The sequence below is a fragment of the Macaca fascicularis genome, chromosome X, assembly GCF_037993035.2.
Source record: "Macaca fascicularis isolate 582-1 chromosome X, T2T-MFA8v1.1".
NCBI classification, from domain to species: domain Eukaryota; kingdom Metazoa; phylum Chordata; class Mammalia; order Primates; family Cercopithecidae; genus Macaca; species Macaca fascicularis.
This window is the reverse complement of record NC_088395.1, coordinates 136,511,092-136,535,341: the sequence shown is the minus strand read 5'-3', so window position 1 is coordinate 136,535,341 and position 24,250 is coordinate 136,511,092. Positions and strand designations below refer to the sequence as shown.

At 40.5% G+C, this 24,250-nt stretch overlaps 1 protein-coding gene across 5 annotated transcripts in view; it reads left to right on the top strand.

Moving 5' to 3' along the window:
* The window catches only part of ZNF280C (zinc finger protein 280C), a 67,285-nt gene that overhangs the window by 4,186 nt on the left and 38,849 nt on the right, over window positions 1-24,250 (top strand). For all 5 annotated transcript variants that reach the window (XR_006695044.2, XM_005594562.5, XM_005594561.5 and 2 more), the window contains exons 2-5: window positions 4,219-4,265; window positions 17,390-17,536; window positions 20,626-20,691; window positions 20,792-20,928. Coding sequence is in view for 4 of the 5 variants with exons in the window: in XM_005594562.5 (XP_005594619.1) it covers window positions 4,235-4,265; window positions 17,390-17,536; window positions 20,626-20,691; window positions 20,792-20,928 (381 nt within the window). In the remaining variant the exon portion in view is untranslated. The remainder of the gene's footprint in view (window positions 1-4,218; window positions 4,266-17,389; window positions 17,537-20,625; window positions 20,692-20,791; window positions 20,929-24,250) is intronic.

The following is a 24,250-nucleotide window of genomic DNA, read 5'->3' as shown; positions in this document are numbered from 1 at the left end:
TTCTATTGAGTTTTTCATACCTGCTTATATTTACTATATATATACATTCCCTACTTATTATATATAAATAATAGCAAGGTTTTTTATTTGAACCCTTTCAGTACCTTCATTTCTGTAGCTAACCGTATTGTCATTGCCCTTCATTTAGTGCAAATGCATCATTTAGTTATATAAGGTGGTCACCCAGGGAATCCCCAGAGCAGGCTTGTTAATTTTTTTAGATAGCAAAACAAAAAGAGAATTATATTGTTATAGAGCTCTCTTGCACAACCTGGAATATATCTATTTTCCTGAGAGGTCTGTTGACCCTGGTTTGAAAAAGAGGTAATCCATTGATGAGTTTATTAATAGTTTTAAACACAGTTGCCGGAAACTTAGCTCAAAGTAGATTAAACCAAAAATGAATAATTATTTTCTCTCTCAACTGAAAAGCTGTTGTGGATAATTTGCTGCAGGCATGGCTAGCTTCAGGTGTTTAAATGGTATCATCAGGACTTGAATGTTTACCTACTCTCCCTTTCTCTACTCAGAATCTTACAGCTTTGCTATCTTTGTTAGGTTCTTTCTTTGGTACTTTTTCTCCACATCACTCCCAAGCTTATATCCTACCAGCTGATTATTTTCTTTCTTTTTATCTTTTTTTTTTTTTTTTTTAAGATGGTGTCTCACTCTTGTCTCCCAGATTGGAGTGCAGTGGTATGATCTCGGCTCACTGCAACCTCCACCTCCCGGGTTCAAGCGATTCTCCTGCCTCAGCCTCCTGAGTAACTGAGGTTACAGGCACATGCCACCACGCCCGGCTAATTTTTATAGTTTTAGTAGAGACAGGGTTTCACCATGTTGGTCAGGCTGGTCTCGAACTCCTGACCTTGCGATCTGCCCTTCTCTGCCTCCTAAAGTGCTGGGATTACAGGTGTGAGCCACTGCGCCTGGCCTTACTATTTTCTTAATAGCATTATTAAGATACAATTCATACAGCATACAATTTACTTATTTGAAGTGTGCGATTCAATGGTTTTAGTATATTTACAGTTGTGCAGCTAGCACCATAGTTAATTTTAGAACATTTTCATCACCCCAGTAAGAAATCTTGTACCCATTAACAGTCACTCCCCATTTCCCACCAACCCTCCCAACCATATGCAGCCACTACTCTACTTCCTGTCTATGGATTTGCCATTTCTAGACATTTCACACGAATGAAATCATAGAATATATGGTCTTTTTGACTGTCTTCCTTCACTTAGTATAATGTTCTCAAGGCCCATTCATATTGTAACATTTATCAGTGCTTCATTTCTTTTTATTACCAAATAGTATTCAGTTGTATGGATATATCACATTTTGTTTATCCATTCCTGAGTTGATGGGTATTTGAATTGTTTCCACTTTTTGGCTCTTGTGAATAATGCCACTGTGAACATTTGTGTTCGAATTTTTGTGTGGATATATGTTTTCAATTGTCTCCAGGAGTGTAATTGTTGGGTCATATGATAACTCGGTTTAACTTTGTGAGGAACTGCCAAAATGTTTTCCACAGTGGCTGCACCATTTCACATTCCCATCAGCAGTGTATGAGGGTTCCAATTTCTCTACATCCTTGCCAACACTTGTGATTATCTGTCTTTTAATTCTAGCCATCCTAGTGGGTGTAAAGTGACATCCATTAACTATTCAAATATTTTTTATTGTGGCAAAATACATATACTATTTACCATTTTAACTATGTTAATCTATTATTTTTAACTTTTTGTAGAATAAACTCTTTGTAAAACACAGTTGAGTTTTAGATACATAAAAGCTGAAACCAAAAAATAACTAAATAGGAATTATTTATACAGGCAGTCTTCAAAAAAATGAATAGGTTGTGTTCAGTAGGTGTTTCCCGAGTCAGTTATTCAGAATTCATTTTTTTCCCCCAGAAGAACAGTGTATTAAACATGGGTATAGTGTCTCCACCTGAATCAGTAGCTGAAATATGGAGTGTTCTTTCCTCTTGTGCCTATTTTGATGCCAACTCTGAGTTGCAGAACCTAGAGACCCTCCGGAGTTGCTATTATAGGAGCTCTAAGATGCCCACTACATATCTTTGCTGGATATTCCATTTCTCTGACAGCTTACTTAATCCCCCATACAATTCCTTCCCTTGCCACCAAAATTCTGATGTGGTGACTTTAGGGGTTTTTGTGATAGTTTTAGAAGGCTGCAGTCCTTCCCCAAAGGAATCCATGCAATTGTATGTATTTGTTTATTTTAAAAACTGGAACTAAGTATGGTAGTATTCTATTGACGTGTTGTCCCATAGAAATTCCATAGCTGCGTCATCCACTGCAGTAGCCGCTAACCACTTGTGGCTTTTGAGCACTTGAAATATGGCTAGAGTGACTGAGGAGCTGGATTTTTATTTTTTAATTAAGTTGAAGTAGCCACATGTGGCTAGTGGCTAGTGGCTACTTTATTGGATAGCATAGCTTTGGACTGAAGTTATGGCTCTAATGGCATTCAGAGATTTCTGACTTTTTAGAGCGTTTATGAGCATACCAATTAAGACTCTTTGGTGGCTGCATTGGGCCTCAAAAGCTATTTCTATAGCCATAGGCAGTAAATTTGACTTGTTTATATAGTCTACTTGTACGTTTAGTAATCATTTTAGGATGGTTATGCCAATAAATATTTTATATGATCATTTAATTAAAGTGTTAAGCCAGGCACAGTGATGTTCACCTGTAGTCCTAGTTACTTGGGAGGATCACTTGAGCCCAAGAGTTCAAGGCTGTGGTATGCGACGATCAGTCGTGCTTGTGAATGGCCGCGTCACTCCAGCCTGGGCAGCATAGCGAGACCTTGTCTCTAAAAAATAAAAATTAAAAAAAAAATGCGTTATATGAGTCTCATAGGCTGTGCAATTGTGACTTTAAAAAATTCTGTGCTCTTGGTAGCAATAGATCCTTAATGTTGAGGAAGAATTCTCATGTATTTACGTGATGTATGTATTACCTTAATTCTAATTTAGGAACAAACACTAACTATCCAAGTAGTTGAGTTTGAAGAGATTTGAATAGTCAGAACTCAGAACTAGAGACATGTACCTAATTACAGAATTCACTAGAAACTCTTGTATTAGAAATCCAAACGTTTATACAAGTAACTTCTTCTGGAGTTAAAGTAATGTTTTCCCCTTTGGTCTAATTCAGTCCAAATAATTTGGAATTAGGGAAAGTTAGCTTTTGCCAGTTGGAAGATAAAGACAAATGTGGAGACTGAATTAGCTTTGTATATCCTACTTTAGATTTCTGATGTTTGATTTTTACCTTTTTTGTTTTATAACTGAAATAGTATTTTAAAAGTGTTTATTCTGTATGTAGAATATATGGTATGTACAGTGCACGAGAACTCAGGATACAAATTCCCGTTTTAGAAAGCAATTCAATTTTTTTTGATAATGTTTAATGTAACAGCTTTTTGAAAATCCCGAAGAATCGTAGACAGATTGTAAACTTCTGAAGGCAAGGACTGTGACTTATTCATCTTTGTATTTTCCCTAGAACCTAGCACAGTACCCTGAGCACAAAAGGCAATGAGCAGTTACTTTATAATGAATTGTTCTGTTATGCAATTTATCCAATTTTCTGTTACTTTTCGATTCAGAGTTGATTCAAAAAACTAAAAATATCTAAATGTATGTGTTTTCTTTTAGTAATAATATTTCTGAAATGTGACTAGGAATCAGTTAAAGATTAATGTCACTTAGCATTTCAGAATTCAGATTTACTAAAACATATATTACAGGATAATTACTCATTTTTGCAAAAAGATGCCTTTTGAAGTTTATTTGTAATCTGATAACTCCGATTTCTTCAAGTAGTAAATTACAGAATTCTATACGTTAAATGTATTCATTTGGGAATGAACCAGTTACAGAAAATGAATTACCTGTGTGTATCAAACATATCAAACTCAAAAGGTAGGCTTTTGTAGGAGAAAGAGACTAAATTAGTGTGCATTTAATTTAACAAAATCCACACTAGTAGTAGACATCTTTATTTTAGAGGGTGGAAAACTGAGACCTAGCTTACTATCTTGTCTGGAGTCATATGGTGAGTGTGCTAGAGATCAAAATTAGACCCAAAGATTTTGGATCTCAGGTTTCATGTTTTAGTACTTGGTATTACTTAAAGTGACTCATAACATTGATTGATGTCATGTGTTGGTACTTAGGTGACCTTGCAACTTCATGGATGACAACAAACCTTTTCAACCAAAAAGTAAGTATTTCCGCTGTAGTTGATACTAATAGGCATGGTTTTTGTACTGTAAACCTTTCAAAAGAAAAGATTAGAGACAGAAATGGGCACACTTTCTTAAAAACAAATATTATTTATTTATTTATATATTTTTTGAGACAGAGTTTCGCTCTGTCGGCCAGGCTGGAGTGCAGTGGCGTGATCTCGGCTCACTGCAAGCTCCACCTCCCGGGTTCACGCCGTTCTTCCACCTCAGCCTCCTGAGTAGCTGGGACTACAGATGCCCACCATAACACCTGGCTAATTTTTGTATTTTTAGTATAGACAGGGTTTCACTGTGTTAGCCAGGATGGTCTCAATCTCTTGACCTCGTGATCCGCCTGCCTCGGCCTCCCAAAGTGCTGGGATTACAGGCATGAGCCACTGCACCTGGCCTATTTGTTTATTTTTAAGACAGATTCTCACTCTTTCACCCAGGCTGGAGTGCAGTGGCATGATCTCAGCTCACAGCAATCTCCACTGCACAGGTTCAATCTATTCTCATGCCTCAGCCTCCCAAACAGCTTGGATTACAGGCACCCGCCACCACACCTGGCTAATTTTTGTATTTTTAGTAGAGATGGGGTTTCACCATGTTGGCCAGGGTGGTCTCGAACTGACTAACTGATACACCCACATCGTTCTCCCAAAGTACTGGGATAACAGGCGTGAGCCACTGTGCCTGGCCAAAACAAATATTTGTTAAAGTAATACATATTCCTAGTTTGAAAAAAAATACAGTAAACATGTTGGTAATAGATATGAAATGTTTCCTTCTCATCCCCAGAGATAACTACTGTTGTAGGTTGAGTATACATAATCACAAACTTTTTTCTATGCATAGACAAAAAATAATTTCTAAATAAGATCATACTATATATGCTATTATGTGCCTTTTAAAAATTTTTGCTCAGTAGTATATCTTGAAATTAACAATGGCAGAACTCAGTAAAAAAGCATAGGGAAGACCTATTATTTGTTCCCATAATATCATCACAGTGGTATCAACATGAATGTAAATTATTTTTTAAATTATCAGTATATATGAGTCTCCCTTATTTCTTTAAATCTGGCATTGCCTGGGTTTACCTAGTTTCTTACCCCATAGATAATCATGTGTTAAGTACCTACTACGTATCCAATACACTACTGTGTGTAGGAGGAAATACAAAGAAAGAAAATATGTTCTTCACTCTCCAGGAGCTTACTTTGGAGTTGAACATATATAATTAAGACACACTAAGAAATAGTAGGCAGTTTGAGATCATATATATTAAATCTTGAATTTCTTAGCACAGACTGTCAGTGCAGTAAGAGGTTAAAGAAAAGTCTAATGGTTTACTGAGGAAGTTATAATTGAACTAAGAGTTGGGAAGGGGCAAGGAATAAATTTGAAGTTAGATACTTATTAATACGGCATTTTCCTGAATCTCTGTTACCACTTCTATTAGGTAGATATTGTGCTCATGTTAGAGGTGAGAAAATAGGTTCGAGTAATTTCTCCAGAGTCACATAATTAGTAATGGTGCAATGAGGATTTGAACTATTCAATTTGATGTCAAGTCCATGCTCTTTCCACTATACTCGAATGATGTGGACAGTATAAGGTAAGGAGAAAGGATATTCCAGGTGGAAGAAGCAGTACGAATGAGGACTTCAGGGGACACAATGAGTGTGGTATTTTCAAGTATTCAGAATATACAAATACTGAAATATGAATTAATACTTTTAATTGTCTGACTTAGAACATTCTATATGTTTTTTTGAGGTGGTATTTGGAAAAAACGGGTCAGTTCATAATATTGGTTACTTTTGGGAGAATGTGAAGATTTTTTGTTTTGGGGGTTTCTTTGTTTGGTAGGCAGACTACTGAACATGAAACAGTGTTATGCCAAGCCATGGTATCTGGCATTATCTGTATAGAAGAGGAAATCAAAATGTTTTAAAAGAATGGAACCAATTTGTTAAGAGGTTTTGTTTGTGTCCTGTCTTCAAATCATTGTTTTCAAGTTTTACATGTTAAGGCCATGCTAAAGGATGGTCTTAATTTTTGAGTCAAAAGTAGAAATGGCATTATTTTAGTATAGTAAAATTACTGTTAGGAATGACTGCACTTGAAAAACAAAGATATCATTGTTTAAACCAGAACCCTGAAGTTGTTTTATATTGTTTCTATTTATTCTTATAGTTGTCCCCCACAATCCACATGTCTCTCCATCACTTATATACATTCCCATTTTTATTATTTATTTATTTTTTATTTTTTGGAGGCAGAGTCTAGCATTGTGGCCCAGACTGGAGAGCAGTGGTGCCATCTCTGCTCACTGCAACCTCTGCCACTCAGGATCAAGTGATTCTCCTGCCTCAGCCTCCCAAGTAGCTGGGATTGCAGGTGTGCCCCACCGCTCCCGGCTAATTTTTGTAATTTTAGTAGAGACGAGGTTTCGTCGTGTTAGCAAGGCTGGTCTCAAACTCCTGGCCTCATCTCAGTCTACCAAAGTGCTGGGATTAAAGGTGTGAGCCACCGTGCCCAGACTCTATTGCTGTTATGTTAGTTTACATCTCCTTCACTGCTTTTTAACCTAAACAATACACGGATCTTTTTTTAAAGTCAAACGAACTTGAAAAGACTTTTAAGTTACATAAGCACAGTCTCTTGAAGGGAGGGAGTGAAGGGGAGAGAGAGAGGTAGAGATAGCTGTGTATATGTGAGCGCATGCACATACCTATATCCTCCCTGTTTTTTAAGCTAAAAAATTGAAAAGCATGTACTTTCAGTTGTATAGCTGTTTTTCTAATAATTACTTCTACGTTTCTCAATTTTTAAAAACTCATGTACATATAGTTGTCTCTTGAATCATCATGTTTTGCCATTACCTAGTGATTTTCTATCAAGGAAGATGAGGATTTTAGTTTTCTTAAAACTTTTTCTTCCTTTTAAGCATCTCTCAATATAGTTATATCTCAATTTTTGAGTAAATCGTATTCGATGATTTTATGATGACCATAATACTGTTCACAGGTGAGCGTGGTACTATATTAATGTATTATGATGGATACATTTCCTTTTCTGTTTTTATATATTGCTCAATTAAAATTTTCATTTTATAAGTTAGCAAAGTTTATTAAAACCTGTAGCCACTCACACCCTTCCAGAGCCTCTTTTCTTTTTTTATTTTCTGAGACAGTCTCACGCTGTCGCCCAGGCTGGAGTGCAGTGGCGTGATCTCAGCTTACTGCACTCCCGGGTTCCAGCAATTCTCCTGCCTCAGCCTCCCTTCTAGCTGGGATTAAAGGTGTGTGCCACCATGCACTGCAAATTTTTGTATTTTTGTTTTCAGTAGAGACAGGATTTTGCCATGTGGACCACACTGGTCTCACACTCCTGACCTCAAGTGATCTGCCTGCCTCAGCCTCCCAAAATGCTGGGATTAAGGTCGTGAGCTGCCACGCCCTGCCACTTCCTCGTCCCCTTTTTTTCTTGAGATGAAGTCTCCCAGTCACCCAGACTGGAGTGCAGTGGTGTGATCTTGGCTCACTGCACCTCCCACTCCCAGGTTCCAGCGATTCTCATGCCTCTGCCTCCCGTGTAGCTGGGAATACAGGCATGCGCCACCACCGCACCCGACCCCATGGCCTCTTAATTCACTTTTCCTACACTGTGAGACGTGTCAGGTAATCTAACAATTTAATGTTTAATATTTTAATAATATTTGGGGGGATTGGCAGGTTCCTGGGAGTGAGTGGTATTCTCCTGCACTACTCTGGCTTGTTGCTCTGTAGGCCTACTGCACAGCTATTGTCCTGGGACTTTCTTTTGTTTTTGTATTGTGCTGAATGTCAGATTTTCTGCATCCTGTGTCATTCTCCTTAAGTCTTGTTTTGGTGGATTCTTACTGAGAAAGGGTGAATGAGAGGGAAATGTTGTATAATATTGCTGGTCTTTATTCTTTTTTTTTTTTTTCTTTTCTTTTTTTTTTTTGGAGATACGCCCTTACTCTGTTGCCTAGATTGGAGTGCAATGGTACCTTCATGGCTCACTGCAGCCCCCACCTCCTGGGGCTCAGGTGATTTTCCCACCTCAACTTTCTGAGTAACTGGGGCTAGAGGTGCATGCCACCATGCCTGGCTAAGCTGTTCTTTATTGTTTGTGTGTTTGTTTGTTTGTTTGAGTCTCACTCCATCACCCAGGCTAGAGTGCAGTGGCAGGGCCCAGTCTCAGCTTACTGCAACCACCGGCTCCCGGGTTGAGGCGATTCTTGTGCCTCTGCCTCCCAAGCAGCTAGAATTACAGGTGCGCACCACTGTGCCTAGTTAATTTTTGTATTTTTGGTAGGTACGGGGTCTCACCATGTTATCCAGGCTGGTCTCGAACTCCTGGCCTCGAGTGATCTACCTGCCTCGGCCTCCCAAAGTGCTGGGATTACAGGCCTGGGCCGCCGCACCCAGCCACTTGGCAATTTCCAGTATTCTGAAATTTCATATGTCTTTCTAGTGTAGTTTTTATTCTTGATCAACATGCTGACTGCTAGTGGGCCCTTTTGATTCTGTAGATTTATATCCATGAGAACTGGGAATTTTTCTTGTATTTTCCTTTGATTACTTCTCCTCTCCTTTTTCTCTTTTGTTTTTCCTGGAACTTTTGTTAGGTGCATTTTATACCTTTGAAATTGATTTTTCTACCAATCTTGTTTTCTGTGTTTAATATATGTGTTTTTTGTCTTTTGGCTTCACATTTATTCAACTTTGACATTTGACTTTTTTTTTTTTTTTTTTCTTTACTGAATTTTGGCTGTCTTTATATAATATCGTTGTCTTATCTCTCTAAAGATGCTAATTATATCCTGTTGTCTCTTGCTCTCTGTATTATCTCTGTCTACTTTTTTTAACTTTTAAGTTCAGGGATACATGTGCAGGTTTGTTATGGGTGCACTCATGTCTTGGGGGTTTATTGTATAGGTTATTTCATCACTCAGGTATTAAGCCTAGTACGCATGAGTTATTTTTCCTAATCTTCTCCGTCCTTCCACCCTCAAGTAGGCCCCCAGCACCTGTTGTTCCCCTCTATATGTCCGTGTGTTCTCATCATTTAGCACCCACTTATAAGTGAGAACAAGTGGTATTAGGTTTTCTGTTCCTGCATTAGTTTGCTAAGGATAATGGCCTCCAGCTCCATCCATGTTCCTGCAAAGGACATGGCCTTGTTCTTTTTTATGGCTACAAAGTACTCCATGGTGTATATGTACCGCATTTTCTTCATCCAGTCTACCATTGATGGGCACTTGGGTCGATTCCATGTCTTTGCTCCTGTGAATAGTGCTGCAGTGAACGTATGTATACATGTGTCTTTTTGATAGAGCAGTTTACATTCCTTTGGGTATATACCTAGTAATAGAATTGCTGGGTCTGATGGTAGTTATGTTTTTTTTTTTTTTTTTTTTTGAGACGGAGTCTCGCTGTGTCTCCCAGGCTGGAGTGCAGTGGCGTGATCTCGGCTCACTGCAAGCTCCGCCTCCCGGGTTCACGCCATTCTCCCGCCTCAGCCTCCCAAGTAGCTGAGACTACAGGTGCCCGCCACCACGCCCGGCTAGTTTTCTGTATTTTTAGTAGAGACGGGGTTTCACCATGTTAGCCAGGATAGTCTCGATCTCCTGACCTCGTGATCCACCCGCCTCGGCCTCCCAAAGTGCTGGGATTACAGGCTTGAGCCACCGCGCCCGGCCGGTAGTTATGTTTTTACCTCTTTGAGGAATCACCACACTGTCCTCCATAGTGGTTGAACTAATTTACACTCCCACCAACACTGTATAAATGTTCCTTTTTCTGTGCACCCTCCCCAGCGTCTGTTATTTTTTTGACTTTTGAATAATAGCCATTCTGACAGGTGAGAGATTATATCTCAGTGTGGTTTTGATCTGCGTTTCTTTAATGATCAGTGATGTTTTGCTTTTTTTTATATGCTTGTTGGCTACATGTATGTCTTCTTCTGATAAGCGTCTGTTCATATCCACTGCCAACTTTTTAATGGGGTTGTTTGCTTTTTTTCTTATAAATTTGTTTAAGTTCCTTATATATGCTGGATATTAACCCTTTGTCAGATGCATAGTTTGCAAAATTTTTCTCCCATTTATAGATTGTTTACTCTGTCTATAGTTTCTTTTGCTGTGCAGAAGCTCTTTCGTTTAATTAGAGCCCATTTGTCAATTTTGGCTTTTGTCGTAATTACCTTTGATGTCTTTGTCATGAAGTCTTTGCCCATTCCTACGTCCAGAATGGTATTGCCTGGGTTGTCTTCCAGGGTTTTTATAGTTTTGGGTTTTACATTGAAGTCTTTGATCCATCTTGAGTTGATTTTTGTGTTTGGTGTAAAGAAGGGGTCCAGTTTCAGTCTCTTGCATATGGCTAGCCAGTTATCCTGGCACCATTTATTGAATAGGGAGTCCTTTCCCCGTTGTGTGTTTTTGTCAGTTTTGTCAAACGTCAGATGGTTGTAGGTGTGTGGCCTTATTTCTGGGCTCTCTATTCTGTTGCATTGGTTTATATATGTGTTTCTGTACCAGGACCATGCTGTTTTGGTTATTGTAGCCCTGTACCATTTGAAGGCAGGTAGCATGATGCCTTCATCTTTGTTCTTTGTGCTTAGGTTTGCCTTGGCTGTCCAGGCCTTTTTTTTGGTTCCTTATGAATTTTAAAATAACTTTTTCTTGTTCTGTGAAGAATGTCATCGGTAGTTTGATAGGCATATCATTGAATCTATAAATTGCTTTGGGCATTATGCCATTTTAACAATATTGATTCTTCCTATTCATGAGCATAGAATGTTTTTTCATGTGTTTGTGTCATCTCTGATTTCTTTCGGCAGTGTTTTGTAATTCTCATTGAAGAGATTCTTTAACCTCCCTGGTTGGCTCTATTCCTAGGTATTTTATTCTTTTTGTGGCTATTGTGAATGGGATTGTGTTCCTGATTTGGCACTTGGCTTGACTGTCGTTGGTGTGTAGGAATGCCGGTGATTTTTGTACATTGATTTTGTATCCTGAGACTTTGCTGAAGTTGTTTATCAGTTTAAGGCACTTTTGGGCTGAGACTACGGGGTTTTCTAGGTAGTGGCTCATGCTGTCTGCAAACAGGGGTAGTTTGACTTCCTGTCTTCCTATTTGGATGCCGTCTGTTTCTTTCTCTTGCCTGATTGCGGGACTTCCAATATTGTGTTGAATAGGAATGGTGAGAGAGAGCATCCTTGTCTTGTGCTGGTTTTCCAGGGGAATGCTTCCAGCTTGTGCCCATTCCATATGATGTTGCCTGTGGGGTTGTCATAGATGGCCGTTATTATTTTGAGATGTTTCTTCAATACCTAGTTTATTGAGATTTTTTTTCTTTTTGTTTTTGAGGCAGAGTCTCACTCTGTCGCCAGGCTGGAGTGCAGTGGCACAATCTTGGCTCACTGCAACCTCCGCCTCCCAGGTTCAAGCCATTCTCCTGCCTCAGCCTCCCAAGTAGCTGGGACTGCAGGCACGCGCCACCACGCCCAGTTAATTTTTGTATTTTTAGTAGAGACGGGGTTTCACCATATTGGCCAGGATGGTCTCGATCTTTTGACCTCGTGATCCACCCGCCTCGGCCTCCCAAATTGCGGGATTACAGGCCTGAGCCACCACACCTGGCTGTTTATTGAGAATTGTTAACACGAAGAAGTGTTGAATTTTATTGATAGCCTTTACTGTGTCTGTTGAGATAATCAGATAGTTTTTGTCGTTAGTTCTGTTTATGTGATGAATCACATTTATTGATTTGCATGTGTTGAACGAACCCTGCATCACAGGGATAAAGCCTACAGGATAGTGGTAGATAAGCTTTTTGATGCGCTGCTGTATTCGGTTTGCCAATATTTTGTTGAGGATTTTTGCATCCATATTCATCAAAGATGTTGGCATGAAAGCTTTTTGGTTTTTTGATTATTGGTTTTTTCGTTTTTCGTTTTTCATTTTTTTCTGAGACAGCGTCTCACTCTGCTGCCCAGGCTGTAGTGCAGTGGCACGATCTCATCTCACTGCAACCTCCGCCTCCTGGGTTCAAGCGATTCCCCTGCCCCAGCCTCCTAAATAGTTGGGCTTACAGCTGTGCACCATCATACCTGGCTAGTTTTGTGTTTTTAGTAGAGACAGTGTTTCGCCATGTTGGCCAGGCTGGTCTTGAACTCCTGGCATCAAGTGATCCGCTCACCCCGGCCTCCCAGAGTGCTGGAATTAAGGTTGTGAGCCCCTGCGCCTGGCTCCTTCTGTCACGTGTGTGTGTGTGTGTGTTTTTCAGACGAAGTCTAACGCTACCTCCCAGGCTGGAGTGCAGTGTTTGCACCTCCCCTTCCTGGGTTCCAGAGATTCTCGTTCTCTTCCTGGGTTCCAGAGATTCTCATTCCTTCGCCTCCTGGGCAGCTGGGACTACAGACATGCACCACTACCATGCCCGGTCCTATGGCCTATTAATTCACTTGTCCTACACTGTGAAACTTGTCAGGTTATCTAACAATTTAATGCTTAATATTTTGGAAGATTGGCAAGTCTCCTGGAAGTGATATTCTCCTGCACTGCTCTGGCTGTTCGCGCTGTAGGCCTACTGCACAGCTGTTGTCCTGGGACTTTCTTTTGTTTTTGTGTTGTGCCAAATGTCAGATTTTCTGCATCCTGCATTGTCCTCCTTCTTAAGTCTTGTTTGGTGGATTCTTCCTGAGAAAGAAAGGGTGAATGAGAGGGAAATGCTGTATAATATTGCTGGTCTTTATTCTTCCTTTTATTTTTTTCTGACAGGTCCTTAATCTTGCCTAGACTGGAGTGCAGTGGTGCCATCATGGCTCACTGCATCCCCAACCTCCTGGGGCTCAGGTGATTCTCCCACCTCAGCGTTCTGAGTAGCTGGGACAGAAGTACTTGCCATCATGCCTGGCTAAGCTGCTGTTGTTGTTTTTTTTGTTTTTGTTTTTGTTTTTGAGACTCAGTCTTACTCTGTTGCATAGGCTGGAGTACAGTGGTGTGATTTCATCTCACTGCAACCTCTGCCTCTTGGGTTCAAGTGATTCTTCTGCCTCTGACTCCCAAGTAGCTGGGATTACAGGCGTTCACCATCACCCTGGCTAATTTTGTATTTTAGTAGAGATGGGGTTTCACCATGTTACCCAGGCTGGTCTCGAACTCTTGACCTCAAGTTAACCGCCCACCTCGACCTTCCAGAGTGTTGGGATTACAGGTGTGAGCCACCGCGTGCAGCCAAGTTTTATTTTTTTGTTGTTTCTCTTCCCGGTTTTGTTATCAGGACAATGCTGGCCTCATCTCATAGAATGAGTTAGGAAGTACTTTCAGTAGAAATAGTACCAGCTCTTCTTTGTACATCTTGTAGAATTCAAGTGTGAATTCATCTGGTCCTCACCTTTTTTTTATTGGTAGGCTCTTTTTACTGGTTCAATTTCAGAGCTTGTTATTATTCTGTTCAGGGATTCAGTTTATTTCTGGTTCAGTCTGGGGAAAGTGAATGTGTCCAGAAATTTGTTCGTTTTTTCTGGATTTTCTAGTTGGTGTCCATAGAGGTGTTCATAATATTGTCTGATGTTTATTTGTATTTTTCTGGGTTCAGTTGTAACATCTCCTTTGTTGTTTCTTATTGTGTTTATTTGGATCTTCTCTCTTCTGTATTAGTCTAGCTAGTGGCCTATTTTATTAATTTTTTCAAAAAAACAGCTACCGGATTCATTGATCTTTTGAATGGTTTTTCTTTTCTCAGTCTCCTTCAGTTCAGCTCTGATTTTGGACATTTCTTGTCTTCTCTGTCAGCTTTGGGATTGGTTTGCTCTTCTTGGTTCTCTAGTTGTTTTTGTTGTCATGGTAGGATGTTAAATTGAGATGTCTTTTTGATGTGGGTGTTTAGTGGTCTCTTTACATAATCCCATACTTCTCAGAAGTCTTGTTTGTTCTTTTTCATTCTTTTTTCCCTATATTTTTTTGGCTATCTTAGAAAGCCAGTCTTCAAGCTCTGAGATTCTTTCCTCTGCTTGTTCTGTTCTACTATTAATACTTGTGATTGCAGTTTGAAATTCTTGTATGTTTTTTAGCTCTATCAGGTCAGTTGTGTTCTTTTCTATACTGGCTATTTTGTCTGTCAGCTCCTGTATTGTTTTATTATGATTCTTAGCTTTCTTGGATTAGATTTCAGTGTACTCCTGCATCTCAATGACTTTTATACCTGTTCATATTCTGAATTCTTTTTTCTGTCCTTTCAGCCATCTCAGCCCCCTTCAGAACCCTTGGTGGAGAGCTAGTGTGGTTATTTGGAGGAAAGAAGGCACTCTGGCTTTTTGAGTTGTCAGAGTTCTTTTGCTGGTTCTTTCTCTTCTTTGTGGGCTTATGTTCCTTCAGTCTTTGAAGTTGCTGTCTTTTGGGTTTTTTTTTTTTTTTTATTTTCTTCTATCTGATGACCTTAAGAGTTTGATTGTGGTATAAGATAGATTCAGTCAACTGGCTTCATTTCTAGATTTTAGGGGGCCAAGGCTCAGCTTACAACTCCCGGAGTGTATGCTCTAATTTTGCAGGACTGATATTGGGCCTCCGCTTTTTTCTCTGGCTTCTCAAGTTTAGGAACCCACTGTGCTAGGGGGACTGAGGTGCTCATGTACCTCTTGTCCCAGCATGCCAATGGGTGGTGCCAGCCAAACTGTTTTGTAGGGCAGTGACAGCAGGGTCCGTTCCTGTTCACACATGCCAGTGGCAGCAGCAGCACAGCAGAGTGCACATTCATCAGCTGCTGCAGGATGCTAGCAGCTTCTGCATGGACTTTCGCAGAAGCGGCAGAGGCAGCATGGCTCAGGGGTGCAGGGGCCCCAGCCGGCAACTTTGCATATGGTCATGCTGGTGGTGACATCAGCGTGGGGATGGGTCACTGGCCAGTGCAGGACTGTATGCGCTCTTTGTACATGTTGATACAGGCAGAGATGGCTGCTCAGGGTCGGGGAGGGTCCACTGTTCTCTGTGCCTAGTTACATTCTAGTGGCAGTGGTGGCTCAGGGTCAGGGTGCTGGTGGGTACAGGGCTTGCGGGCTCTGTGCTCACCAAGGCTCCGACTACAATGGCATTATGGCAGAGGAGGGTGGGCGGAGTGCACTCCCACTGGCAGCAGGCAGGGCAAAGTGCACATATACATGTGTGCTTACAGGGCAGGGAAGGCACGATCCACCTGCGCACATACACACTGACTGGCAAAGTGATGTGGAGGGAGGCCGTGGACCCCGGGTAAGCAGGAGTGGGGAGAATGAGCAGGTGGGCCAGTGCATGGCCACAGGAGCAACCCTGCTGGAGCTCTCTGCTGGTCAAACCTGGACGGCCAGCTCAGGAGCTATGATGAGGGCCATCAGGGCACCCTAGGCTGTACTGCAAAAGGGAATGGGCAGGCTGGGGCCCCAGGACAGGACAGCAGACCAAAGAGTGCTCAGGTCAGACCGGTCCTGTCTGATGGGCAAGGCCACCCTGCAGAGTTCAGGTCTGACAGTTCCTCTAGTGCTACAGTCTCTTATAGAAACAAGCAGAGCCTAGGGGGATGAGCATCCCAGGCTGTGCTCCAATACAGATGCTCCTGCAGCAAACCCTCTGGGCTTCACACTGGCTCACGTGCTGCCTCTATCGCTTCTCTAAGCAGCTCTCCCTGCCAACCAAAGTGTCCGTGATGATCGAGGGATTTTCTGCTGCCGGGATCCCAAGAGGTCTGTGGCAAGAGTGAGTTGCTCCTTGCCAGTTCAACTCACCCATTCCCCTGGAGTCATTAGGGGCCAGGAACCAGTCCCTGTGCACAGTAGCCCCATGTGGGCTTCCCAGTTTCCTCTGGCTTCGTTCCAGCTTCTGTGTCTTCCCTCAGCCCACTCAGTGCCTCCCCTTTGAAGATCTGTTAGGAGTACACCAGTCGTCCCAGTTTCTTGGTGGCAGCTGTTCCACCTAGCTGTATCTAGTCCGCCATCCTGCGTAGCTCTCAGTTTTCTTTAAAATCCTTTAATATGTTTTATTGCTTTGGTGTTTCACATTGAAGGTTTTCCTCTATTTTCTGGTACTCATTGGTTGTCCACCCATATTTAAGAGTGAGGCACTAAAATGCTTCCCAGGAGATCTGAGTTTGGTCAGAACTTGTAGGCTGGTGATATTCACAGTATGTTTTTTACTCAGTTTCTTCAAATGAGAAATGTCTAATCTGTCCTGGAATGGAATTAAGTTTCACTTAATTTCCGTATTTTCAGTCTAGGACATTATCCCTGCTTTGCTCTGTGCCTGATATACCTGAATCTGGTTCCATTCTTCTAGTATATCTCTTACCTATTTTCTCTTAGTTTATCTCCCTTGTTTATACAAGTGGAGTTTTTTTTTTTTTTTTCAGATAATAGCTAACAAATCCTTGTTGTAGATATAATCATTCTAGTCATATAACTAAAACTCACTTTGGATTTGATCCTAAAATGTATTGGCCACTGTAAATGACTACTATCCTTCATTATCTATCTGTCTAGCCAAGTTTAACTAGCTTAGATCTTAGAGATTTAGTTCTGAGTTTATTTCTTTTGCTACCATGTACTGATTACAAGGCAGAGATGGCCACTCAGAGTTGGGAAGGGTCCACTGTAGACCATGTCTGTAGTCCCAGCTACTCAGGAGGCTGAGGCACGAGAATCAAGTCAGAAGGCTGGGCGTGGTGGCTCACGCCTTTAATCCCAGCACTTTGGGAGGCCGAAGCAGGCGGATCACTTGAGGTCAGGAGTTTGAGACCAGCCTGGTCAACATGGTGAAACCCCGTCCCTACTAAAAATATAAAACTTAACTGGGCGTAGCAGTGGGCACGTGTAATCCCAGCTACTTGGGAGGCTGAGGAAGGAGAATCGTTTGAACCCGGGAGGCAGAGGTTGCAGTGAGCTGAGATCACGCCTGGGCAATAAGAGCAAAACTCCGTCTCAAAAACAAACAAATATCAAGTCACTAATTGCTATTAGGATTATTAAAGTGCATCTTAAATATCATACTGTGTATTGCACAAAAAATATTTTTCTCTTTGAAAACAAAGTTTGCTTCTCTCCTTTTGAAAATTAGACATTTCAAAAATGGCAGAACTCTTTATGGAATGTGAAGAAGAAGAGCTAGAGCCATGGCAGAAGAAAGTAGAAGAAACTCAGGACGAGGATGACGATGAACTGATCTTTGTTGGAGAGATATCAAGTTCAAAACCAGCCATATCAAGTAAGCATTTACTTTCAGTGAAGTAACGTTTCATAAGATGGTTGTTTCTAATGGAAGATATATGGGATATCTTATCTGTCCTTGATACTGTTGTTCTTCTGTAAGGAGTTAGAGGTAAGAGGGAGAGTAAAGGTCTGTAAGAACTTGTGAGAATCAAAGTAAGAATGTAGTTGAGGACTGGAGTAAGGAGGTGAGAGGTTAAAATATCAGATGTGAGCAAAAGGAAATAACTAAGTTAATTGAGGGTTAAGATGACCTGAACAACATTGTAAGCCTTCTGAGATTGAAAATCATAATTTTTAATGGAGCCAAGTAGCCTGTTTGTTAATTTTTTTTTCTCCCTTAAACTCAGATGTACAGAAAATGAAGTGTTTGGAATACTTTTCTTAAAATATCATAATATGCTAAATAAGTTTGTGTGTCTTATGGGGGTTCTAATGTCTAAGCAACTGCCTCATCAAAGTATCATCTTGATATATGACTATAAAATGCATAGGTGCTGCATCATTATAGAATCTCTGGTCTGTCTACCAGCATGTGCTGTAGCCTCTGGCTACACCCATCTTCTGCGACTACTGTTTATATTCATGAAGGAGGGAGGGCCTGGTTTTCCAGCACTATGCTTGGACAATGCAGGCAGTCAGCACACGTAAATCTTCATGGCTTTCTGGCAAAACATGTCCAGTACCTTTGTGGATTGTTAGATTTCTGTTAGAGTAAGTAGACTTGGCATTATTATAATGTTAAAGTGAAGATATTGGTGATGCTTGTTAGAGTATCTTCTCCCTGTAATCCTAGCAGTTCGGGAGGCCGAAGTGGGTGCATCACTTGAGGCCAGGAGTTTGAGACCAGCCTGGCCAACATGGTGAAAGCCCCTCTGTACTATAAAGATACAAAAATTAGCCAGGCGTGGTGGCGCGTGCCTATGTTCCCAGCTATGCAGTAGGCTGAGGCATGAGAGTCGCCTGAACCTGGAGGCAGAGGTTGCAGTGAGCCAAGATCATGTCACTGCACTCCAGCCTAGGCAAGAGAGTAAGACTATGTCTCAAAAAAAAAAAAAAAAGTCCTCAGAAGTGTGTAAAGTGCAAGGGACAACATAACTGAATTTCAGGAGAGAAAGAGGAAACAGATCTTTTTTCATTTTATTTACTTTTTTTAGGCCTGGAGAAGTCAAGGAATGTAGCCAGCATACCAGTCTTCTTTCTTACCATGGCAATGAGTAATAGTGTGGTTAAGAGATGAGTTTTAAATTTTCTGAAAGCCTAGTTCTTTCTTCTCTTGGCTCTAAACTTGGGATAGCATTTCTACTCAGTTTTATCAGAGGCAGAATAATTTAGCTATTGAATTCTCAATGTCATTTCCTGTGGCAAATTGGGAGGTTCTAAGTGGAGAGCCACTTAAATTATTAAATGAGCTAGACATATTTGACATATTTATTGTTGATAGTAGAATAGAATATTCTCTTATTTCAAGTCACTGTTTTAATTTTTATGCTGAAATATTACCATATTTCAAAATTATCACTCAAATCATCTTATTGAAGCATGACAATTAAGATTCAAGTTGAATTTATATTGATTGTAGATGACTTAGTAGTACTCAACCAAAACAATGTGTATTAGTTTTCAGAGATTCTACCAAAAAGGGTATTGGACCCAATATTGATAACTCAGAATTTAAGTGATTTTATTGATGTTTTATTTGTGAGCTATAAAATATTTTAGCATGTGGAATATCATCTAAATGTTCCTATGGAACTACAATGAAGGCAGGAGAAGGAGAGGAAAAAACTTGTGATTGGTAGACTATAACCACCAAAAAGTAAAAATAGCTCTTAGTGGATTAATACTTATCCTGAATTTCTGAATGAAAACATTATCAAGTTGTTTGAGGAGATTTTTCTTCTAGAAGACTTCTGTAATGTTTACTCATAAAATGCTAAATTTCTATGATCAGAAAGCAACCCTACTTTTGTGTGACCCTTCACTTTTATCCTGACCTCAAGTGATGCACCCACTTTGGCCTCCCGAACTGCTAGGATTACAGGGAGAAGATACTCTAATAAGCATCACCAATATCTTCACTTTAACATTATAATAATGCCAAGCCTAATTACTCTAACAGAAGTCTAACAATCCACAAAGGTACTAGACATTGATAGAATTGTTTCATGGGATCTGGTTCTTTTCTTTTCTTTTTTTTTTTTTGTTTTTTTTGAGACGGAGTCTTGCTCTGTCGCCCAGGCTGGAGTGCAGTGCGCTATCTCAGCTCATTGCAAGCTCTGCCTCCCAGGTTCACACCATTCTCCTGCCTCAACCTCCCGAGTAGCTGGGACTACAGGTGCCTGCCACCACGCCCGGCTAAATTTTTTGTATTTTTAGTAGAGACAGGGTTTCACCGTGTTAGCCAGGATGGTCTCAATCTCCTGACCTCGTGATCTGCCTGTCTCAGCCTCCCAAAGTACTGGGATTGCAGATGTGAGCCACAGCGCCCAGCCGGGATCTGGTTCTTTTCTGCTAGGAGAGAAAAAAGGAAAATTGTTGAAGTTTTATGGGATTTGTTAATGCTTTGTACCTTTTCCTGATAAGCAATTTTAAGCAAATCACTATTCTTCCAAATTTCAATTTGACCCCTCAGTAACCTAGAAGTTATGGAGTTCATATGGGCACAAGGGTGTGCAATCTTAAACTGATCCAGAGGGTTTTGTGAGGCTCAAATTGATTTCTAGTGTGGTAATAGATTTGAAACCCCTTAACTAATCAGATACTCTGGAACTACAGGTTTAATTTAGTCTGTAGTCTCTGATAATTTCCTATTCAGAACTCAAGAGTAATGGTACAGAAAGTTAATCCAGTCAGCCCTCCCATCATGAAACTTCCAGATTTTTAGAGGTGTGAATGTGGCACAGGGTTAGGGAAGGGTTTGATTTCAAGTCACGGGAATCTGAATCTGTACACAATCCTGTCACCATTAAAGGAAAGAAATATGCTTCAATTATTGGTTATGTAAAGATATATTTTTGGAGGAATTTTTCTATTAGTATAAATTTCTTTCACATAACAAATTTTAAAATAAATATAATTTTATAGATATTTTGAACAGAGGCCACTCCAGCTCATCTTCAAAAGGAATAAAGAGTGAGCCACACAGTCCAGGTACAGTATTACTGTAGTATTTCCATTTTAAAGTGAAATATTTTGATATAATTGGTTGTATAGAAATATATTCAATATGTTGTGTAATTTTAAAATACAGGTATTCCTGAAATATTCAGGACTGCAAGTCAACGCTACAGAGACCCACCATCAAATCCAGTGGCTGCCTTGCCTAGATTTCATCCTGTATCTAAACCTTCACAAAGCTCTGTTACTGTTGAGAATGTGTCTAAACCTGTAAGTGTTTATAAAATTACACAATTGGCCAGGCACGGTGGCTCACGCCTGTAATGCCAGCACTCTGGGAGGCTGAGGTGGGAGGATCACGAGGTCAGGAGATCAACACCATCCTGGCTAACAGTGAAACCCCGTCTCTACTAAAAAATACAAAAAATTAGCTGGGCGTGGTGGTGGGCACCTGTAGTCCCAGCTACTCGGGAGGCTGAGGCAGGAGAATGGCGTGAACCCGGGAGGCGGAGCTTGCAGTGAGCCAAGATCACACCATTACACTCCAGCACTCCAGCCTGGGCGACAGAGTGAGACTCCATCTCAAAAAAAAAAAAATTACACAGTTAATTCAGGAACACATTGGCTGTTACAATACTGTGTTAAAAATGTGATCTATCAGCCGGGCACAGTGGCTCATACCTGTAATCTTTGACACTTTGGGAGGCCAAGGCAGGCAGATCGCTTGAGCCCAGGAGTTCGAGACCAGCCTGGCCAACATGGCAAGACCACATCTCTACAAAAATACAAAAAATTAGCTGGGCATAGTGGTGCCCCACTTGTAGTCCCAGCTACTCAGGAGGCTGAGATGGGAGGATCGCTTGAGCCCTGGAGGTCAAGGCGGCAGTGAGCCAAGATCATACCACTGCATTCCAGCCTGGGTGACAGGGTGAGATCCTGATTCAAGAAAAAAACAAAAGCCAACACAAACCCCCAAAATTGTGAACTATCATAGCTAGTTACCTTTTCAGTAGAAAAATTATCCCCATCTTTATGATATAACTCAACCAAAACCCAAAATAATAACTGCAGGAATTATCCAACATGTTAATAAATCAGCTAATATGCTTAAATAGAGTATTGAAAACTATACTATCTAAACATGAGTGAAAAAGTATGATCAGGTTCAGCATAGTGGCTTATGCCTGTAATCCTAATACTTTCGGGAGGCTGAGGGAGGTGGATTGCTTGAGCTCAGTAGTTTGAGACCAGCCTGAGCAGCATGGTGAAACCCAGGCGTGTTGGCGCATGCCTGTACTCCCAGCTATTTGGGAGTCTGAGGCAGGAGAACCGCTTAAACCTGGGAGGCGGAGGTTGCAGTGAGCTGAGATCGCACCACTGCACTCCAGCCGAGGCAACAGAGTGAGACTCCATCTCGTGAAAACAAAAAACAACAAAATAAAAAATTAAAACGTTTAATCAGTAATGAAATGTTGGCATATTTGCAACATGAATAATGCATAATGGCAACATTTTAAAGTTAATAAACTGAAACAGGTGGTCTTAAATTGGAAAAAGTGTTCTGAAGTCATTATTGCTGCTTATTCTGAAAAGATACTTTCATAGTTTAGCTTTAAAAACTTTTAGTAAAAGTAATAGATAATAATACTTAACATTTACTGGCCTGTTAATATGTACAAGTCTTTGTGCTAATCTTACTTAATTCTTATGGCATCTTTATGAGGTAGGCACAATTTTTATTTTTTTATTTAATTTTTTTTGAGACAGTGTCTTGCTCTGTCTCCCAGGTGGGAGTGCAGTCGCACGATCTCAGCTCTCTGCAACCTCTGCCTCCCAGGTTCAAGAGATTCTCCTACCTTAGCCTCCTGAGTTGCTGGGATTATAGGCACCCACCACCACACCCAGTTAATTTTTGTATTTTTAGTAGAGACGGGGTTTCGCCATGGTGGCCAGGCTAGTCTCGAACTCCTGACCTCAAGTGATCTGCCCCCCTTGGCCTCCCAAAGTGTGGAGTTACAGGCATGAGCCACCGCGCCAAGCTGAGGTAGGCACTATTATTATTCCCATTTTATAGTTGAGGAAACTCAGGCTCAGAGAGGATAAATGATTCACTCAAGGACACACAGCTGGTAAGTGATGGATCTGGTATTTCAATCCAGGATAACCCAGAATTTTTAAAATATTCATATACACACATCCATTTATACATTTAAGCATATACTTTATTTATTTAGGGACAGGGTCTTGCTCTGTCACCCAGTCTGAAATGCAGTAGCATGATCATAGCTCACTGCAGGCTCCAACTCCTGGGCTCAAGCGATCCTTCCACTTCAGCCTCCTAAGTAGCTGGGACTACAGGCATGTACCACGATGCGCAACTAATTTGGCTTTTAATTATTTTTTAGAGATGGCAGGTGGGGGGGGGGGTCTCACTATGTTGCCCAGGCTGGTTTTGAACTCCTGGCCTCAAGCTGTCCTCTGCCTCAGCCTCCCAGAGTGTTAGGATTACAGGCGTGAGCCACTGCTCAGCCCTGTTAAGTATGTACTCTTTAAATGGAAGCACTGCCTTAGAGCATTGGTGTACCCTTACAATTCCCTAAGTCTCTTTCAGGGGTCTGTGAGGTTAAAACTGTTGTCACAGACATTTGTGCTCTTCACTGTGTTGACATTGTAAAACTCTTCAAGTGATTGTAATGTGCAGCCAGAATTGAGAATGACAAATATTCTCGAATGAATTGAGAATCCTACATAAGGAAATTTTGTTTAAAAATTTTAAATCTGTTTCATTATCTGTGTCTCAACTCTTTCAGGCAGGGAAGGAGAGTATTATCTCTTTTAAAGCGAGTGTGATATAGCTTAAGGACACAGACTTTGTAATCAGGCAGACCTTAGTTCTGATTCCAGCTCCTTCATCTGTAACAGGCTGGGTTGTACTGGGAACCTTAACTACAAGATATTTTAGTTTACCTTTTTATAAAATGTGAGATAATATTACGTCTTTATTAGTACTGTTATGATGGCTGTTAATATAATACATGTACTATGAAAGAGGCAAGTACATTTTAAATACATAATTTTTAGTGGCTCTTATTTCAGTTGGAAAGGTAAATAACTTGAAGTTCAGAAGTGGCTTGCCCAGGGTAACATAGTTAAATAAATGGACAGGTCTTCTGAATCTCAGCCTATTGCCTAGTCTGCCTTACAGTTACATTTGTTACCTTTCTGAAATATTTTATGAGACATAAGAAATTCCCAATTGGAGAATTATTTAACAGGTTATTTGTTGAATAATGTGTCTGCTTTCTGAAATTGTGGTACTTAATTTATCAGAGATGTCACCTCGGAAAAGGTTGAAAGTGCTACCTTTATTCAGAGGAACTTCTGTTAACTATTTTTGGAAATTGCAAATGGATATTTTCCACTTTTAAACTTTTAAATAAAAAATATTTAGAGAAAATAATATTTTGTGGTAAGATTGCAGTTAGTCACAATTAAGTCATAGTCTAAAACCTAATCATCTCTCAAATTGTAAGCACAAAATAAGCAAGCAAAATCTTTATATCTTCATTATAAAAGTAATGTGTAAGGAGGG